Source organism: Hemicordylus capensis, chromosome 4 (assembly GCF_027244095.1).
Source record: "Hemicordylus capensis ecotype Gifberg chromosome 4, rHemCap1.1.pri, whole genome shotgun sequence".
In the NCBI taxonomy this organism is placed as follows: domain Eukaryota; kingdom Metazoa; phylum Chordata; class Lepidosauria; order Squamata; family Cordylidae; genus Hemicordylus; species Hemicordylus capensis.
The window spans coordinates 89752673-89771920 of record NC_069660.1 but is presented as its reverse complement, the minus strand read 5'-3'; the positions used below and the strand labels follow the sequence as shown (position 1 = coordinate 89771920).

The 19248-nt window shown below is 43.4% G+C and overlaps 2 protein-coding genes across 6 annotated transcripts in view; both read left to right on the top strand.

Annotated features, from left to right (window-relative positions):
- The window catches only part of TRABD2B (TraB domain containing 2B), a 450683-nt gene that overhangs the window by 263064 nt on the left and 168371 nt on the right, over nucleotides 1–19248 (top strand). The gene's annotated exons all lie outside the window — the stretch shown is intronic.
- Nucleotides 11666–13330, top strand: LOC128323847 (uncharacterized). 4 transcript variants are annotated; one of them, XM_053247707.1, is made up of 4 exons: nucleotides 11666–12300; nucleotides 12671–12798; nucleotides 12936–13057; nucleotides 13230–13330. In XM_053247707.1, exons 1-4 carry the CDS (start codon nucleotides 11983–11985, stop codon nucleotides 13241–13243), a joined length of 582 nt encoding a protein of 193 aa, XP_053103682.1. In that variant the 5' UTR covers nucleotides 11666–11982; the 3' UTR covers nucleotides 13244–13330. The 4 variants fall into 4 exon arrangements, 3 of the variants coding, with proteins under 3 accessions (XP_053103682.1, XP_053103681.1, XP_053103680.1); XM_053247706.1 differs by having other exon boundaries at nucleotides 12936–13140; XR_008306486.1 differs by having other exon boundaries at nucleotides 11666–12798.

The window sequence follows — 19248 nt, the reverse complement described above, 5'->3', positions numbered from 1 at the left end:
TCTTAGCTCTTCTCTTGCTCCTCTTTGCACCTTGGAAACCCTTATGTTCCCCACATGTCTCTTGTTTCCTGGTGAGACAATGAGATATTACCTCTGTTTTTCTAGAGCTGCTCTGTGTGTGTTTTGGCTTGGCGAGTGACTGAAAAGCTTTGAGAGGAATGTGCATAAATGAAAGTTAATTGCAAGTGCTTGGAAGGCCTTTGAACATAATTCCCCCTCATTAGGACAAAAGTCTTTGTAACAATTGAGTTTGTATTTGAAGAGGAAGTGAGCATTATGTAAATAGGCTACAAGGCCAAATAACTTCCCAAACATGTCATAATCCAATAATAATCTGTATGTCACATGAGTTTGGGCAGAATCCTTTGTTTTCTCTTAGATCTTCTGTATCTTAGAGAACTTTTAGAGACTTTTGCGGTTTTATGAGTTCCACCCTGCCCAAGTCACGCACACATGTATAGCTTGTATAAATATAACTTTTGTTGAATATCTGGCAGAACCAAGGAGTAAGATATCTAGGAATATAATCCACCCAAGTTAAACACGTAAGTAGCGTTGCTTAACTCTCTGTCCTTTAAACCAATGGGACTATCTTTGGATGGATCTTACCTATGATTTTAAAAAAGGACATTTGTTCTGAACTCAGTAGAGGCATTGCAATATTTCTAGCATGCCATGTTATATAAACACTTCTCTGGAGTAAGTAGGAGTTCACTTACTTAGTTGACAACTGAGGACATGACTACAATGAGGGCAATTAAGAAGAAGAAAGCCATGTTTAAAAAAAAAAAGCCATGAAAACAAAAGTATTCTAATTTCCTCCAAGCTCTATAGGAATTCCAGGTACGAAAACTTGTACCAGGTTGGTTTTAAATCTTTATCAGGTTTCATGGGTTCAAGACTAACCAAGCAATGTAGTTACAGGTAAAAAAATTCCCTAATTAAAGTTGCTTCAGAGCTTGCTATGGTTGTGAAGCAGGAAAAATCTTTTTACTGTATTACCCTCTTAGATTTAAATGGAAGCAAATGTGGTGTGTAAAATGTGCTGTTGCCCACACAGCTCTTGGTTTGTGAGCACTTTAACATAGGCTGAGATTTATGATAGCTTATGGCTCATTGCAAATCTTCTCAGTGTAGGCTGTACAAAAGATGGCAGGACTACAAGCAAAGGAATCTATAAATACCAAAAGGACAAATATCAGCTCTTCAGTTTCAGGACAAACGCAGCCTTTGCTAATCCCAAGTGATAAAACTGTCAAAGCAATTGTGCAAAGTAATTCTGCTTTCTTATAATATCAGACACTGTTTTCATATTGCATGGCACTGAGATTGTCCAGGCATCTGGTACAGGAACCACACCAATTCTTGTTCATATAGGCAGTTCCATTCACTTGAGTGTCATTGGAAAGGGGGAAGGGGCTGGCTCTCAGTTTGCAAAGGGATCCCTATGTGAGGCCACTCTCTCCATTTAAGTGAACAAAGGAAGCACTGATGTTCTTCTTTTCTACTCCTCAGCCTGGTCCCATGAACCATCACAGTAAGGTTCCTTCTGCAGAAGTCTGTGATCACATGTAATTTGTTTCCCATGGCACTATGCTGTATACAAATACAGAAACAACATAGTTGGAAATGATCACCTAATTCCAACAACATAGTTGGAAATGATCACCTAATTGTTTCTCTTCAAAGACACATAGGGCCACTCCTGTTGTTTCAATATTCACACATATATCACAGACTCCATGGGGAAGTGGCTCACACACAACTCTGTATGTGTGTGGAGGGGATCAGCACTGGTGGTTTATAGGATTGTGTGTGTGGCTGCCACCTAGAGCTGATCCATTTAGAGAGCCAGTGTGGATAAGCAAATTCCCTTAAGGTGTAGTCCTGTAAAATTAAACGCCAATTTTTAAAATTTGGTGTTTATTCTGCTAATCTGAATATATTTTAAGACACTTCCATATGTAGTTGGGTATGAGTTATACAAAAAGAGCAATCCTGGCCTGCAAGCAAGAAGCAAATCATTGGGGGAAAGACTGACATGATGGAGATATTGTTTATTAGTCAGTAGGCAAGGGAAACCTCACCCAACCTTTCCAAGGAGGAGGGACAACATGTGGTTTTACCATAAAAATTGATCATGCAGTACATGGTTTAATTTTCACTTATCACAAAAAAATGAGGCTGTTCTCATGAGCATCCAAGCCTGGGTTCAGCTGCCCATGAGAACCACCAAGATCTGCATAGATCCTGGCAGTGCTGCTGCAGCACTAAACCTAGTGCCGAAGCCCAGCTCGTAGCCAAGGTTAAGAGTAGAAACCAAACCTGGCTCCTGGGATTATGTGTATGCCTAGAGTGCAGTGCACTGTGGGATGCTCGGAGGCCAGGATGGAGCAGGGCTGATTGTGTGGGAGCATGTTCTCTCCAATGACGGGTTGATCGTCTGGTGGAAGGCAAGGTTTGCAAAGCCTTCTCCCCTGCCTGCCCGCCCAGTAGGTTGTGTGAATGGCCCTATTATTGTTTAGTTTAATTTTCAAGAATTTTCAGTTCCATATCATTTTGATGGCCTACCCAGAAAGTCCACAGTAAATCTATTGGCTGGAGTAGTTACAGAAGAGTCAAGTATTTGCAAAAGTGTGTACAAGAAAGTGATCAGTTTCTGTCACAGTCCAAGTGAAATACCCTTTGTCCTGCTCAGTTTTACTGAGTTTAAATACTGAGAAGTCCTTATTTAAACTCAGTAAAACTGAGCAGGACAGTTTATTCACTTGGGCTGTGACAGAGAAAAAGAACAGGAAACAGATCACTTTCTTGCACACACTTTTGCAAATACTTGACTCTTCTATGACTGCTCTGGCTGATAGATTTACTGCGGACTTTCTGGGCAGGCCATCAAAATGATGGAACTGAAGATTCTTGAAAATTAAGATTGGAAAGGAATGCTTTTCTTTCACATTATTCTCTAAATGGAGAATTATGCTGCCAAGGAAGATTTCTTTTCTTACATCAAATGAATGATTCATTCTGCTGCTGTTGCTATGAGAGTGACCTGGATGAGATTATCTGAGGGCTGTTTCTCAGAGCCTACACTAGCCTACACTAACTTCCTGTTGCTTCAGCCTATGCCAAGTGTATAATGCTCATGCATGGTCCCAGCATGGTTAGTGGTGACATTTCAAAAGCTGAGCTGACTCTGAGTGTGGTGGACATCCAGGTCTGCACAAGCTAATGTAACTGGAATTATGATTTATTTAAGATACTTTAAGCTTTCTTTTTATTTTTAAAACAACATAAGTGATGTACAATAAAAGTAGTTGAGAGAACATAATTGGCCACAGCAGATTAAAAGAGCACTAAAAGCAGCTTGTTTCTAAAGGGAGAAACCTTTATAAGCCCTGGGAGAAGAAAAGGTTGTTTTTCAGGTGCTTGAAGAACACTGTAGATGTCAGGTGAACAACCTTGGGGAGAGAATTCCACAAGCAGAGCCCTCTTTCTGGTCCTCTTTTCCAAAGGCAAGGGTACCTGGACGGGTACCTAGCCAGGTTACTTCCATCCATGGGTCTACAGCTCCTGCCTGTAGGCTTCCAGCAGCATCTGGTGGGCTACTGTGTGAAACAGGATGCTGTTCTTATGTTTTTATGTATTTCTATTTCTCTTTCTTTCTTTTTATATATTTTATCGCTAGATTAGTCTGTACATACTTTACTGCTCCCCCCCAAAAAAAATATTGTTCAGACACCTGTGCTTTGAATGGTACTTGCAAAATGACTGGTCACTGGTGCAGCTGTTTAAGCAGCAAGCTAGCAGCTGTATTTTAGACTAACTACAGTTTCTTTTCCTTTCTTATACAGAAACAATAAAATTACATAGAATGAGGAGCTAACTGCAGTTTCTGGGTAATTTTTAAATGTTGTCCTATGAACAGCATACTACCATATTTGCTCTTAGAGGTTATCATAGCATAGATACCTGTGGCTAGGCTCTCCCTGTCCCAGAGTGACTGCAGCTGGTATATTATTCTCAGTTGGTAAAAGGCACTCCATGCCACAGGCTGCTTGGGCCTCCAGTGATAATATTGGATGTAGGCATATCCCCAGACTGTGGAGATGATCTTTTAGGAGGAATGTAGCCTGCCCACCTGCCTGCCAGCCAAACATATCAGGATTGAGCTTCAGTTTATTGGCTCTCATACCAAATCCAGTCACTGATTCAGCATTTCCACTGCTACACCTGACTCTGATGTTAAAAAAAGAAGTAAACGGGAATGTCAGCAACCCCACCTAGGATGGCTCTCACAATCCCTCTACCTAAGCAGAAATAACTTTCATCACAAAGTCGTCGCCAGCATTTTGATGGCACTAACCCCCAATCCCCGGATAACCTGTCTCACCAGTTTGATGTAGGTGATGAAAAGTTTTGATGACCAAAATCTCTCTCACATTCACACTCACACTCTCTGCTGGGCAGGAATCCCCTCCCAGCACCTGTAGCACACACACACAAATTTCTCACCCTTTCCTCACCGGGCCTGTGCTCATAAATCAGATCCTGTTCTGTGGGTATATTGAAGATTTGAACTGGGGAAATAACTCTTAAAGGGAAAACCTGCACTCTTGAACCAGACCCTAATCTGTGGGTATTATATTGATAATATGAGCTGGGGAGACAGCCCTGAAAGGCAAAGCCCACGCTCTGAAACCAGACCCTATTCTGTAGGGACTACAATATAAACTGAAGAAATGGCTCTGAAACAAAGTCAGTGCTCGTTCTCATGAAATCCTACTATGTAGAGATTATAATATAAACTTGAGAATAGCTTTGAAAAACAAATGCTCTTTCAAATGAAATCAGACCCTATTCTGCAGGGAATATACACTGGAGAAATAGCTCTGAAAAGCAAAGTCTGTGAAATCAGACCCTATAGGGGCTAAACTGAATTAAATATAGCGCTGAAAAGCATATATGAGAACTATTTATATACTGCTCTTCAACCCAAATCCTCAATGTGGTTTACATAGAAAAATAAATAATACATAAATAAGACAACCCTGTCGCCAGAGGGCTCACAATCTAAAAAGAAACATAAGACAAATAGCAGCAGCCGCCACTGGAAGGATGCTGTGCAGTGTGCTGGAGTTGGATAGGGCCAAATGTCCTCTCAAATGAAACCAGACCCTATTCTGCTGGGAATATAGGAGAAATAGCCCTGAAAAACAAGGTCATCACTCTCTCAAAAGAAATTGGGCCCAGAAAACTGAAGAATCATGCAACATCTCTCAGAGTCTTTGTACGCTCAAATGCAGCATGCCTCATAGGCAGGGGCTTTATGGGGCCAGATCTGGCCGCCACCCCCCCCCATCCCCCCCCCCCCGCTTGGCTCTGGGCTGCCCATTGATGGAGCCCCCTCCGCCTCCCTCCTCCTCCATCTGAGGCAGAGATCCCGGAACTCACTGGAAGTCTTGTGAAAGGATTCTTTGGACTCTTGCAAGGCTTCAGCAAATGGAGCTGGAGTTGTGAGAAGGAGGTCCGGGGCGGGGGGGGGGAGAGGAGGCAGTGGCAGGGGAACGGGATTTTTGCAGGTCTCCCCATGAGGCCAGAAACCAAAAAAAAAACCATGGTCAGAAATGGGGCAGCTGGCTACCTAAAACAAAACAGTTCTTGCCTCTTTGCCCTTTTTAGAGGAGTGCATTGGTGTGTGATTACAGCAGACTCATTGTCTATAAATCATAAAATTGCTGTTACGTAGCCCTTTAAAATATGTTATTGAAGCATCCTGCTCTCAGATCTGTCCTTAAAGATTTAAAGCTCCTGATAAGCCCTAACTACATCATTAATTTGCTTTCATTCCAGCACTGGATAAAACATGTAGCTGTATATCTGGACAGTTTCCAAATCTGGGCAATGAAAACTATCTTTGGAATGCCCCGGCTATAATAAATATGAAATGTACATCCCAAGACCATTAGGTGGAGTGTTGAGTGATAAGCTATGCTCTCCCTTATCCAAGGAATGGCATACATGTTTATCAAAGGTTAAAAAAATAATAATCCAAATATACAATCCATATTTAGTACACTGTGGATATATCACCTTTTAAGTTTAGACATCAGACTATGCAAGAAAGTTGGCATGGGGTTTTGTCCCTAAATGGAGAAATAGAGATGTGTTTCCAGTGAATGGTTTTTAGCAGCTGCAGCCAGAGAGTGGCTTATTATGAGATTTGCTGCAAAAGCTAGTGGGTTGTTGGGACTATAATGGCTCTAGATCAGCACCATGATACTTGGAAGATTTTAGTTCATAGATTTGGGGACACTTCCCTTTTACTTTGCTTGTTATAACCATAAGAATTTATCAGATCTATTTCAATGTCACTTGATATAGGTGCCAGTTTACCAGTGGCAACTCCTTGTACACTGAACAAGACCAGCAAAAATATATGTTTGTATTGTTATGGAACCAGTCAATGGAATTCAGCAGAAAGTTAGGACATATACATCTATTATTTCAGTACAAATGTGTGAAGTGTAGTTTAAAGGGTTAATCCCCTCTAGGAGAAGGGCTTGATGATGCCAGAATATCATCAACAGCATGTGCAGAGGCCAAGTGAGTGTGTGCTGGGCTGGCAGCTGTGTTGCCACCATGAGTCTGGGCTGCTGGCTGGAGCGCCGCTGTGACTGCAGCTTCGAGGAGCAGTACCAGATCAGTAAGCTGCCAGCACGTTGTTATTTACTTTTAAAGGTTTCTTGCTCTCAACACACACACACACACACACACACACACACACACACACACACACACACACACACACCAGTGCTGCCTGCCCTCACTGGCTGCCCTAAGCTTTTTATCCCTTTTATTACAGGCAACTTCTTACATAAATAGCCACTCAAACCGGTCCAAATTCATTCCAATTTTGGACTTGTCTGCCTTTCTTGAAGGCCAGTCTGATTCACGATCGAACCGCCAAACTGGCCCAGTTCACTGTGGACCAGTTCTTTATCAAAGAGTTCCTGAACACCCCTACTGTGGAACTGTGAGAGCCTAGAACTGGCATGAATGACTCCACAGCAGCAGCCCCTGCTTCAACTGTACAAGGCGCTCCAGCCCTATCTATGATGGAATCCTTCAGGATTACACCCTCAGAACAGTTTGATTTCCACTCTCCTGAAATATTTATTTTATTATATATATTTTTACACCATCCACTACCAAAGTCTCTAGGTGGTTTACAGTCAATAAATAAATAAATAAATAAATAAATAAATAAATAATTTGAAACATATATAAATTAACAGTTAAAACATTCAATGAAATTAAACTAAAACATCAACTAAAAATTGGTGTTTTGCTGATGTCTCTGCAATTCCGAGGGCCAAGCCCCCCCCCCCAAAACCCCACACCTTAGGATGGTTCAGTAGTTCAAGCATTAAGACACCATTCTCTAGGGAGGAAAAAATGTGATATATGAGAGATCAAGATTTAACCTTCAGAGTCAAGGGCCCTCAGAACTTGTGGACAGTTTTATCCTGGCTTTGCTTTCATTCGCAGAATCTACTTGTGATTATGATATCCTGAAAGAGGAGCTTATATGGGACTGCCTTGTTGTAGGTCCTTCCGAAGATAAGTTGTCACAACTATTCCAACCGGACCCTGACTTGACCATCCAAATGTCTGTTACAAAAGCTCACCAACCTGAGTCTGTCAAACTGAAACAAAAAGAACTTAAAAGTGCTCTCCCATCTACTAATGAACCACTGGACTAGGATGCCCTGCATATTGCTGAGCAGAAGCACCTGAAACTGAGGGGCAGGGGTATCTCTTCCAAACACAACGCAGGGACTTCTCAACAGCCACTATGTCAAAAATAAGCAGGATAAGACCCAATGCAGGAGGTGTGTTAGAACTCCTACACATACGATACATGTCCAGCGAGGGAAGGATCATGCCAAAGTTTTGTTTTTTTTTAAAAAGGGGTCACTATGCTGTGGTGTGTAGATGTCTCCTAAATGACTATGATGCAACTGACCAAACTACAGCTAAGGAAGAAACAGTGTTTCTGGATGAGTGGCTGGACACTCCAAAGATATGGCTGTCTGGTTGACAGAGATAGATCTTAGTGGTCAGCCAAGTACCTTTTAAAATTGACACAGGTGCTGATATTACAGCCATCTCAGATTCCTATTATGATCCACACAACCATGGCACCCTCGCCACTCCAGCCAACTGTCTGAGGGAGCCAGGTAACATCGCACTTGAAGGGCTGGGATCTTTCCATGTCAAGATGACAAAACAACAGAGAAGCATAGTACAAGATACTTATGTGATCCAGGATCTATCGGTGCCACTTCTTGGATTGCCAGCAGTTGAAGGCACTGCAGCTTGTCCAGGGAGTTGATGAAATAGCAGCTCAGACTTCCTTAGCACAACATTATCAAATAGCATATCCTCTAGTTTTTAAAAGTCTTGGCAAAATAATCGGGGCATAAAAGGTACAATTCAAGCAAGATGGAGTCCTTTACGCTATAACCACATCCAGATGAGTGCCCTGCCATTGATGGGAAAAGTCAAAGAATTGCTGACAAGAATGGAATAGATGAGAGTGATCACAAGAACTAAGGAATCAACACCTTAGTTTGCAGGAATGGTGGTTGTATGTAAGCCCAATGGCAAAATTAGAATCTGTGTTGACCTGACACAACTGAACAAATACGTCTGCCAAGAAAAATACATCCTACCTTCTGTTGAACACACATTGGAACAATTGGCAGGAGCCACTGTGTTTACAAAACTGGATGCTAGGGTCGGTTTCTAGAAAATTCCTTTAGCTGAGGAATCCTCTAAGTTAACAACTTTCATCACTTCATTAGGGTGATACTGCTTCACAAGATTACCCTTTGGAATTTCCTCCGCCCCTGAAGTCCTTCAGCTTTGCAGGTCACAGATGCTAGATGGCCTGAAAGTTCTTTGCCATGCTGATAGGAACATAGGAACATAGGAAACTGCCATATACTGAGTCAGACCATTGGTCTATCTAGCTCAGTATTGTCTTCACAGACTGGCAGCAGCTTCTCCAAGGTTGCAGGCAGGAATCTCTCTCAGCCCTATCTTGGAGAAGCCAGGGAGGGAACTTGAAACCTTCTGCTCTTTCCAGAGCGGCTTCATCCCCTGAGGGGAATATCTTGCAGTGCTCACACATCAAGTCTCCCATTCATATGTAACCAGGGCAGACCCTGCTTAGCTAGGGGGACAAGTCATGCTTGCTACCACAAGACCAGCTCTCCTCTCCAAAGATGATATTCTTATATTTGCTTCTACAAGAGCACAACTTGACACTCGTCTGAACAATGTCCTAAAAAACCCCACTCCTATACGCAGGAGTTAAATGAGAAATGCACTTTTGCCAGATCTAAACTCATATTTTTGAGGCCTTGGATATTGGAATACCTCACAAAGGTATACAGCCAGTCCCCACCATGATAGCTGTAATCAAAAGTATATCAGCACCCATAAATGCCCAACAACTGTGCAGGTTTCTGGGTATAACTACCTATAGATCAGACAGATGCTCAATTCACAATTAGTACTTGCCCAATATGACTGTACTTGGGAGATATTATTTGCTACAGATGCCTCTTCCTTTGGTCTTGGAGTGGTTCTGCGGCAACATCAAGATCAAGGACACTGGACTCCTATAAATTTTGCTCAAGAGCACTTAGGCCATCAGAAACACAATATCCACAGAATGAAAAGGCGGCTTTGGCTCTAACGTGGACATCTGAACACCTTAAGACATGCCTTGTTATTCACTCTACAAACAAATCATAAGACTCTTGTATCACTATTAGGGAATAAAACTCATGTTGAACTTCATCCAAAGATTTCATCTCCAAATGACAAAGTTCACATATAGATTGTACATGTCCCTGGTAAAGAATTACTGACAGCAGACATACACAGAGTTGGATGCCTAGAGTGTCCTACTCTAGAGGAATCCTATTGAGGGATTCCCCTAGAGTTGGGCACTCAAGGCATCTGACTCTATGTAAGCTTGGGCTACATGCAGCCTGAGTGTACACAAGACCCCAGTGTCAGCATTAAGGGCATGCTTGCACCCTTAACCCTGACTAAAGGCTGGGGTTAGAAGCAGGGTTAGGCTAGGTAGGAACACCAGGATTGGGAGTGATCCTGGCACTCCACATGAGCAGCCTAACCCAGGCTGGGCTGTCCTAGCCAGGATTAGGCTACTCGTGAGAACAGCCTTATTGTCTAGAAGGGTGGCCACAAACTAAATTTTGCAACTCAGAACTAGCTTAATATCAATGTGAGCAACTCAACATTCATGTAGTCAATTATCTACTCATGTACCAAACCAGAGTGGTGATGCTGCCAGCCTACAACAGGAACATTTGGGGAAGATACATCAGGCTCATTGGGGCACTAACAAATGTCAAGCCTGAGCTCAACAGACAGTCTGGTGGCCCTCTATTAAAGAGGACATTCAATCCTGGGTCAGAAGTTGCCAAGTTTGTGCTCAGAGTTTGTGCTCAACACTGTCCAATCCCTATTGAACCCTGTTTCTCCACAGAATTGCCAAATGATCCATGGCAGATTGTGGCATTTCATTTATTCAACTGGAAAGAATCTGTCCATCTTGTCATTATTGTCTACTATTCCCACTATGTAGAATTAGAAAAGCTACAGGCTACTACAGCTGACAGAGTCATTATCATACTCAAGTATTTTTGCTTGTCATGTCATACCTTCTGTGCTTATAAGAGACAATAGGCCACAATTTACTGGGGCAGCATTTAAATGTTTCACAGCTGACTTTGATTTCCCACATGTCACTAGTAGTCCACATTTTTCTCATAGTTATGGTGAGGCAGAACATGCAGTTCGCACTGTGAACGCTCTAATCAAGATAAATGATGACATCTAGAGGAGAGCTGGTCTTGTGGTAGCAAGTATGACTTATCCCCTTAGCTAAGCAGGGTCCACCCTGGTTGCATTTGAATGGGAAACCACATGTGAGCACTGTAAGATATTCCCCTCAGGGGATGAAGCCGCTTTGGAAAGAGTAGAAGGTTTCAAGTTCCCTCTCTGGCTTCTCCAAGATAGGATTGAGAGAGATTCCTGCCTGAAACCTTGGAGAAGCCTCTGCCAGTCTGTGTAGACAATACTGAGCTAGATGGACCAATGGTCTGACTCAGTATATGGCAGCCTTCCTATGTTCCTATGGGCCTCTTGACTCAGCTCTCTTGGAACATGGGTGGAGTCCAGCAGAACTACTCATGAGTCAATGTCTCTGTACAACTTTACCAATGTCCAAAGCTGAGCTGGTTCCTAAACCTATGGACAGGAAAGAGTTTCACCAGAAACACAAACAAATAGAGGATTGTCAAAGGTGAAACTTCAGTACCCAGAATGCCTGCAGATCTGTTCCACCCGTCAACCCCAGCAGGTTGTGTGGCTTCCAGTTGTGGGTATGCAAGGCTAGGTTCAGGCTGCAGCAGACACACCCCACTCGTATGTGAAAAATACTAGGGATGTGCACGGAACCGCTTCAGAAGCCTTTTATGGGTCTCTGAACTGTTTTGAAGAACGACAGTTCCACCAGTTTGACAGCAGTAGTATTATATACATACCTGGGAGGAGCCTAAGTAAGGGCAAGTGAAGCCACAGACTAAGTAAGGGCAAGAAGTATGGGCAAAGTGAAGTCAGAGCCTAGTAAGGGCAAGACGTCACCAAGCCCCGCCCACTGAAGGGCAAGCTGTCATCAATCCCCTCCCACGGAAGGGCATGACATCACCACAGTAGGGAGGAGTTGTAAACCCTCCAGAGAACATGCCCAGGCATGCCCAGAGCCTCCTGTACCATGAGCCCTACCCACCTGACATGTGAGGACCAATAGGAAGGAGTTCCCACCCTGCGTGTCATTGTGCTCTTATTGGTTGATAAGGGATACTGGTGGATATAAGTAGCATGCTCAGGTGTAGGTTCCTGCAGAAGGGACCATTGTACAGTTTTGCAGAGAGAATGTCTGATTTTGAGACACCCTCACGCCCCACGACCCTACCTTTACCGATGGCACCTGTGAAGCCTAGAAGGGGTCGTTCCAAATATGGTTTAATGAGGAGCCTCTCCTACTCTCCACCCTCGAGCCTGAAAAATGGACAAGATCTGGACTCCTGTGCCACTCCTGAAGGTGTAACTGTGGAAACGGAGAACAGAGATCCTCAAGAAGTAGAGTGGGAATCTGAGAGCCGTGAACAACCAGGAACAGCCCTAAAGCAGAGAAACGTGAGTTCCTCATCATCATCAGATTCTGAAACAGAAGCTCCTGTGAAACCAAAGCTGCGTAGGAAAAAAGAATGGGTTAGGAGCAGACCCCACTTTGATTGGTGTGATGAGCAATGTTGTGATAGTTCATGTGGGGAGTATACATATTCTGATGAGTGTGGGTGCGGATCTGAGCAGTGGTCATCCAGGCCAAGGGTATCCTATTGTGTGCTCAAATGCTGCAGTTCGAGCGAAGATTGGTCATCATGTGAATGTGAGACGCCGAGTCCTAGCCAGAATCATTACTCTTATTGTAGGGCTGTGTGTTTCACATCAGCATCTGAGAGTGAGGAGGATGTCACTGATGGATGTGTACTTACAATACCTGCAGAGAAAACAGCAGCTGAGGAGCAGGACGAATCGGTTGAAGAACCATCTATGGGAACTGGACCCCGAGAGTCTGAAGAGGCGATTGTGGAACCTGAGGGGAGAGAACCAGTACCCCCCAATCCCAGAAACGTGAGTTCATCATCCTCAGATTCTGAAACAGAAGCTCCTGTGAAACCAAAGCTGCGTAGGAAAAAAAGGGTGAATAAGAAGCATCAGCTGAATAAGGGTGCTGATGAGTCTGGCTCCCTATCTTTCATGTCAAACAGGCCTCAGGAGTACCAGTGTGCCGATCAGCGTTGTTGGATGTGCGACGATTGTGAGACACCATGGCCATCCAGCCCTACAGAGGCTTACTTAAGGGATGTAAGCGTTACATCAGCAGCCGAAGGTGAGGAGGAATGTATGGATAGTGGTATGGTTACCAAGGCCATGCCTGAAGAGCTAAATGAAAATGTGGAGGTTCCCAAGATGGTGAGCCACATGCCTTTTATTGTGTATGATTAGTTTGTTTTACTTAATGCCCTGTTTTATTAAAGTGTTGTCCCCTCTTATTTGTACAGGCCAGGAACTTTGAGAACATGCATCTTGGCGATGTCAACCTTTCCTGTATCACATGTGTCTGTGCTGAAAACGATCAATAAAAGAATTTTGTTTGAAAAAATGTGTGTTCATACCTGTGTTAAGTAGCACCATGGCAGAACATGAGAAAATCCTAAAGAAAATATATTACACACCAGGGAACGTAGGAAGCTACGGTGGTGTAGAACCTCTATATCAAGAGGCCAGGCAGAACACTAAGCTGAGTAAAAGACAAGTTAAGACATGGTTGTCAGAGCAGGATGCTTACACACTGCATAAACCTGCGAGGATACATTTTAAAAGAAACAAGACGGTTGTTTCAGGGGTTGATGTACAATGGCAAGCCGATCTAGTGGACATGCAACAATTTTCTAAATACAACGATGACTACAAGTACATATTGACAGTTGTGGATATTCTATCTAAATACGCATGGTGTGTACCTCTAAAAGACAAAAAGGGCAGGGAAGTGGCCAGGGCTTTTAAAGCTATTTTCAGTGAAGGCCGAAAACCTAGAAAGCTCCAGACGGACAGAGGGGGCGAGTTTTTAAACAAGACAGTAGGGGCCCTATTAAAGGAACAAGAAATACACCATTTCGTCACGAACAATGATGTCAAAGCTGCTGTGGTTGAGCGGTTTAACCGAACACTAAAAACACGAATGTGGAGGTTTTTCACAGCTCACAATACCTTCAGATATATCGATGTTTTACCGGAACTCATAAAGAGCTATAACCACAGTTTTCACAGAACCATACAAAACAGGCCTGTGGATGTTAAGCCTTCCAATGAGTTGGCTGTATGGAAAACTGTTTACGGTAACACTAGCCACAAAAAAGCCAAGACTCTTATGCTAAAAAAAGGTGATCATGTCAGGATTTCAAAGATTAAAGGAAGGTTTGAGAAAGGCTATGAACAGAACTACACCACAGAATTGTTTATAGTGGACCAAGTCATCAGAAGAAGGGAAAGACCTGTTTACCTGTTAAAAGATTACATGGGGGAGGCGGTTCATGGCAGCTTCTATCAGGAAGAAATGCAGAAAGTTAAAGAGGGGGCGGACAAGGTGTACAGGGTTGAAAAAATTATTGATACAAAAGGACGTGGAAGAGTAAAACAACATTTAGTGAAGTGGGCAGGTTGGCCTGATAAGTTCAACAGCTGGGTGCCTGCTTCAGATCTATGCGAACCGGTGTAGAATGGCAGGCAGAGGGTTTTATGTTACTCTACCCAGTAATGCCAGCCATAAGACCTTTCCACAGAACACTAGTTCTGCCTACACTATCCAATTAGCAAAGCCCCTGGATCTTCCTGGAGAGTGGGAAGTGGGCCTCGCTGAGATACAGTACCCGCACAGCTGGAACACTATTACGGAGGATACACCCTTTGAATATACCAGGTGGCCAAGGACGCGGCTCTTCACTGTACGAAAGGGGTATTACCCAAGCATTACAGATTTGGTTGACAATATTAATGAAATCGCAAGCACCAAGGCAGCCATGGAGGGTACGACCCTGAAATATGACCCTGTGAGTTCATATATACAGATCGATGGTCGTGACAATTCTTTTGCTTTTTCAGCGGAAGCAGAATTAGCCCACATATTAGGACTCCATCCTGACACACCTACCAAAAAATTCCCTTTCCCTGCAGACATAACTGGGGGGTTTAACACACTGTTTGTTTATACAGACATTGTGGAACATCAGATAGTGGGAGACCACTATGTGCGCCTTTTGCGGAACGTACCCCTACAAGGGAAAAATGGGGAACGTGTTACCATTGTCTACGATAAGCCCCACTATATCCCAGTGAGCAAAAACCACATCAACACGATAACAGTAGAAATAAAGAACGACCAAGACCGGAATGTATCATTCCGTTTCGGCAAGGTGATTGTGAAGCTGCACTTTCGGCCCCAGAGAGGTGCGCAGTTTTAAAAAAAAATTAAAAATGCCAACTCTGAAAAGTTATGGGGATCCCACCCTTTACAAAAACTATTACAGGGCCCAGGCAGGAAGGGCCCTCACCGGTTATGCGGGCACGCCTGTCATGTATGGTGCAGGCATAGGTGGTATATTCCGGCGCCTATTCAGGATGGCAGCACCCTTTTTGATAAAGGGGTTGGGGATCCTTAAACCACACTTTAAAACAGCCGCCCAAGGTATTGCTAAAGACGTTGCTGGTCACATCACTCAAACAGTTGTGAATAGGATGGCCCATAACCCAACCACCCAAAGAGGATCAGGGCTCATGTATATCAAGAGAAAACGAAAAGCATCACGTGTGCAACTAAAGGGACCTCCCTGTCCTCTTAAAAGAAAAGCTGTGAGACAGACGAAGGCTCATAAGCGTAAACGTGGCCCTAAGAGGAAGAGGAGAGGCTCCGCCGGGGATATCTTTTAAAAACACACAATGGCTTTTATACATAGCAGCTCTGAAGAATGTGTTAAGTCTGAACTGGACCTGTTTCAAATTGCTCCGACGCAAACCAGTATTGAAAGAAGCGTGTATGTTGAAGTGCCACCCTTAACAGCTCTGGCAGACAATGCCCCTTTGGATTTCTTTATTGCAGGGGCAGGGGATTTTTACATGGACTTAAATAACACGCTTCTATACGTGTGCTGTAGAATTGTCAATGAGGATGGAACGGCTCTTGCCCAGGATGCAGCAGTAGGGCTAGTGAATTACCCTATTGCGACCCTGTTTAGCCAGGTGGATGTAACCCTGGGAGACCGTCTTGTCAGTCAGAGCAGCAGTACCTATCCCTACAGGGCTATCATCGAAACGCTGATGAATTACAGCGAGAACACCCTAGCCACCCAATTCTCAGCAGGTTTATTTTATAAGGACACAGCCGCCCATCAGGACGGCCGAACGTTGGACGGCGGAAATTCTGGATTTATAGAAAGGGCCGCCTTTACGGCTAGAAGCCGGAAGGTAGACCTGCTGGGGCGTCTTCATGCAGATCTGTTTTTTCAAGAAAAACTACTGTTAAATGGTGTAGATGTGAAAATTAAGCTAACACGCAGCAAGGATGCATTCTGTTTGATGGCTGATGGGGCTAACCCCCAATACAAGTTGCAGATAGTGTCAGCTTCTCTCTTTATCAAGAAATGTTACCTGAACCCTGTTGTGCGTTTAGCACATGCAGAGGCTTTGCTCACAGCCAATGCGAAATACCCTGTGGACCGTGTGAGTATGAAAGTGTTTAGCATACCGATTGGAAGTCGTGTCAGCAATCAGGAAAATTTATTTTTAGGACAACTACCCAAAACTGTCATAATTGGTTTTGTGGATAATGATGCCTTTAGCGGAACATTCTCTAAGAACCCCTTCAATTTCAAACATTATGAAATTAACTTTGCATGTCTTTATATGGACAGCACCCCTGTGCCCATGAAGCCGTACCAGCCTGACTTTCAAACCGGTAATTGTGTCCGCGAGTACATGGGCCTTGCGCAGGCCACTGGTAAGCATCTGGAAGATAGAGCACTGCTCATTAACAGGGAAGAATATAGGAAGGGCTACACACTGCTAGCTTTTGATCTGACTCCAGACCAAGAATGTGGGGGTCACTATTCCCTGATTAAAACCGGGAACCTGAGAGCAGAAATACGTTTTGCCAGACCCCTACCGACAACAATCAACATGCTTGTGTATGCCGTATTCGATAATCTCATAGAGATAAATCACAGGAGGAATGTGCTGTTTGACTATATGTGAAATGGATAGCATACAGTTAACTCGTGTGTTGTCTGTAAGCCCCTGCTCCCAAAAGACCTTCTTTGGAGTTTTTCCTAATGATGGGTTGCCGAGAAAGAGACTGCTACAAAGACCGACCGGTCTAGTGGTGAACACGCATCCTTCCAATCAGGCCGGAGAGCATTGGCTTGCCATTTACTTGACAGAGGACAACCGGGGAGAATTTTTTGATTCTTATGGACACCCCCCAAATTACCCTCTGTTTCCCAAAACCATCATGAATTTCCTAAGAAAAAATGCCAACCAGATAATCTTTCAACAACGTCAGCTACAAGCTTCAGATGCCGTGACATGTGGCTACCACTGTGTGTTTTTTCTGCAACAGAGGAGTAAGGGGTTAACATTTAAACAGATTCAAGAATTGTATTCTGAGGATTTAGAAAGAAATGACCAAATGGTGGAGATGTATGTTAAGAAAAAGAAATGCATACCTAGACATGCCCCAAATTGTTTCCAAAACACCCAAGTCTGTGGATCTTGTACTGATTTTCACAGAACAATAAAGTAAGCCTTGAGGCTTAAAAAAAAAAAAAAAAAAAAAAAGAGTATGTGTGCTTGTGTCTTCCTTACCCACAAAAAACAGCAACTACCATCTGGAAAAAATATATATTTCAGAGAAAAAATTTATTTGTCACATTATGTAACAGGTTACAACTGGAGCCAGTGAGTTCTCAAGGGTATTTTAGGAGTCCGGGGTGTAGGAGTTAAGAGTAGAGGGCTAGCTCTAGGGGTAGGATTCTTCACATGCTCCAAAAACTCCCTGCTGGTAGGGTTTCCTGCAATAGAGGTAGGGACATTTAACTCTGCCAAACCGCTCATGAACAGATCCCAGCCTTTAGGGAAACGTTTGGGGGGCAGTGCATGAACTTGGGTGAATGCTTTGATCAGGTCAACCATGTTGGAACCTTCAACAGCAGCACCTTTATAGACAAAACGACCCCTCTCATCCCACGCTGTAACTGGAGCATTATGCCTCAGCTTGTTTAACAAAATCTTTGCTGGGTTCCTACAACGCACAGGTAAAGTGTCCAAGATTTCCTGAAAGGAGGGATCCGGGCTATGTGGAACTTCAGCAGCAGGCAGCTCGGGTTGGGGTAGAAACAGGTTTAGTTTTCCTTTCTCTTCATCACCCTTTCTTACGTGGGTTAAATATTTTTGAAGTAGAGCTTCATAGAGTTTAGCTTTTTCATATTCTGTTAAACCTGTCCTCTGAAGAACCCCTTGCATTTCAGCATCTAAAGCATAGATAGCACCAGTCCTGATGTTTTCCTCCTTGGGAAAATTAGTCTTTAAACCTTCTAATTGACTTTTAGGAACCAAGAACATTTTTTCAGCGTGTTCCATTAGCGTCTAGTTAGAAGACCCGTTATCAGAGGAATGGCAATGCTTAAGAGAGGAGCAATAAATCCCCCAGATTGTTTTACAAGCAGCTTCTTTTTTCTTAGAGACACACGTTTGTTACTCAGGTTTTTAATTATGCTGCGCCTTCTTCTTAGTAAGCTCACCTGTCTTGGGGATAAAGGAATGTTCCCTTTCAAGGTGTTCAACGCTATCTCTGATATAGCAGCAATTAGGTCATCAGATGCTGAGCATAAAATGGCTTTTCTCTGCTTTGGTGAAGTTTTAATAATAAGTTTTAAGAGGGCAAGATTTCTCTTCAGGCATTTAGACATGATGTCCCTCAGAGGAGGCCTGGTTGTAATATGTGTCACCAGAGATTAAAGACCTCCCCTTTTGTATCCGGGCTGTACTTTCTTCATGGTGTACACCACTGGCCAGTCAGGAGGGAAAAGGCCACTTCTGAGCCTGTAGGATTCTGGGGTTTCAGGATTTAAATCCACAACCAGATAACCATAGGGCTTTTGAGTAGCATCAGCGTATGCCTCCATGAAATATCTGACATTGCCTGGGAAAATTTGACGTGCCAGAGTTACAATCTGTAACTTATCCCTAGGATTTTTGAAGAGCACCATATACTTAGCATTAAGGCTTATGGTACGTGCGGCTTTTCCTTTACAGAATACATTCTGTGTAATGAAAAAAATACTCAGGTTCCGGTGGTGAACGTATTGCGTAAACCCCTTTTCAATCTGACTGTTGTCAGAACAAGAAGCCATAAGGTCATCCAGTACCAGAAAGCAGTTTTTATTGGGGGGTAACAGCTCATCATCTGTCAGCTGCAAGGGTATACCCTCCACAAAGGTAATGATTGGATATTTACAGGCCAGTTCTTTA

Bases quoted from the DNA above. Each gene is read 5' to 3' on its own strand.
- LOC128323847 (XM_053247705.1), top strand. From the start codon at position 11,983: ATGCTCAGGTGTAGGTTCCTGCAGAAGGGACCATTGTACAGTTTTGCA. The intron at 12,799-12,935 runs GTGAGTTCATCA...CATGTCAAACAG, and splicing joins TACCCCCCAATCCCAGAAAC to GCCTCAGGAGTACCAGTGTG.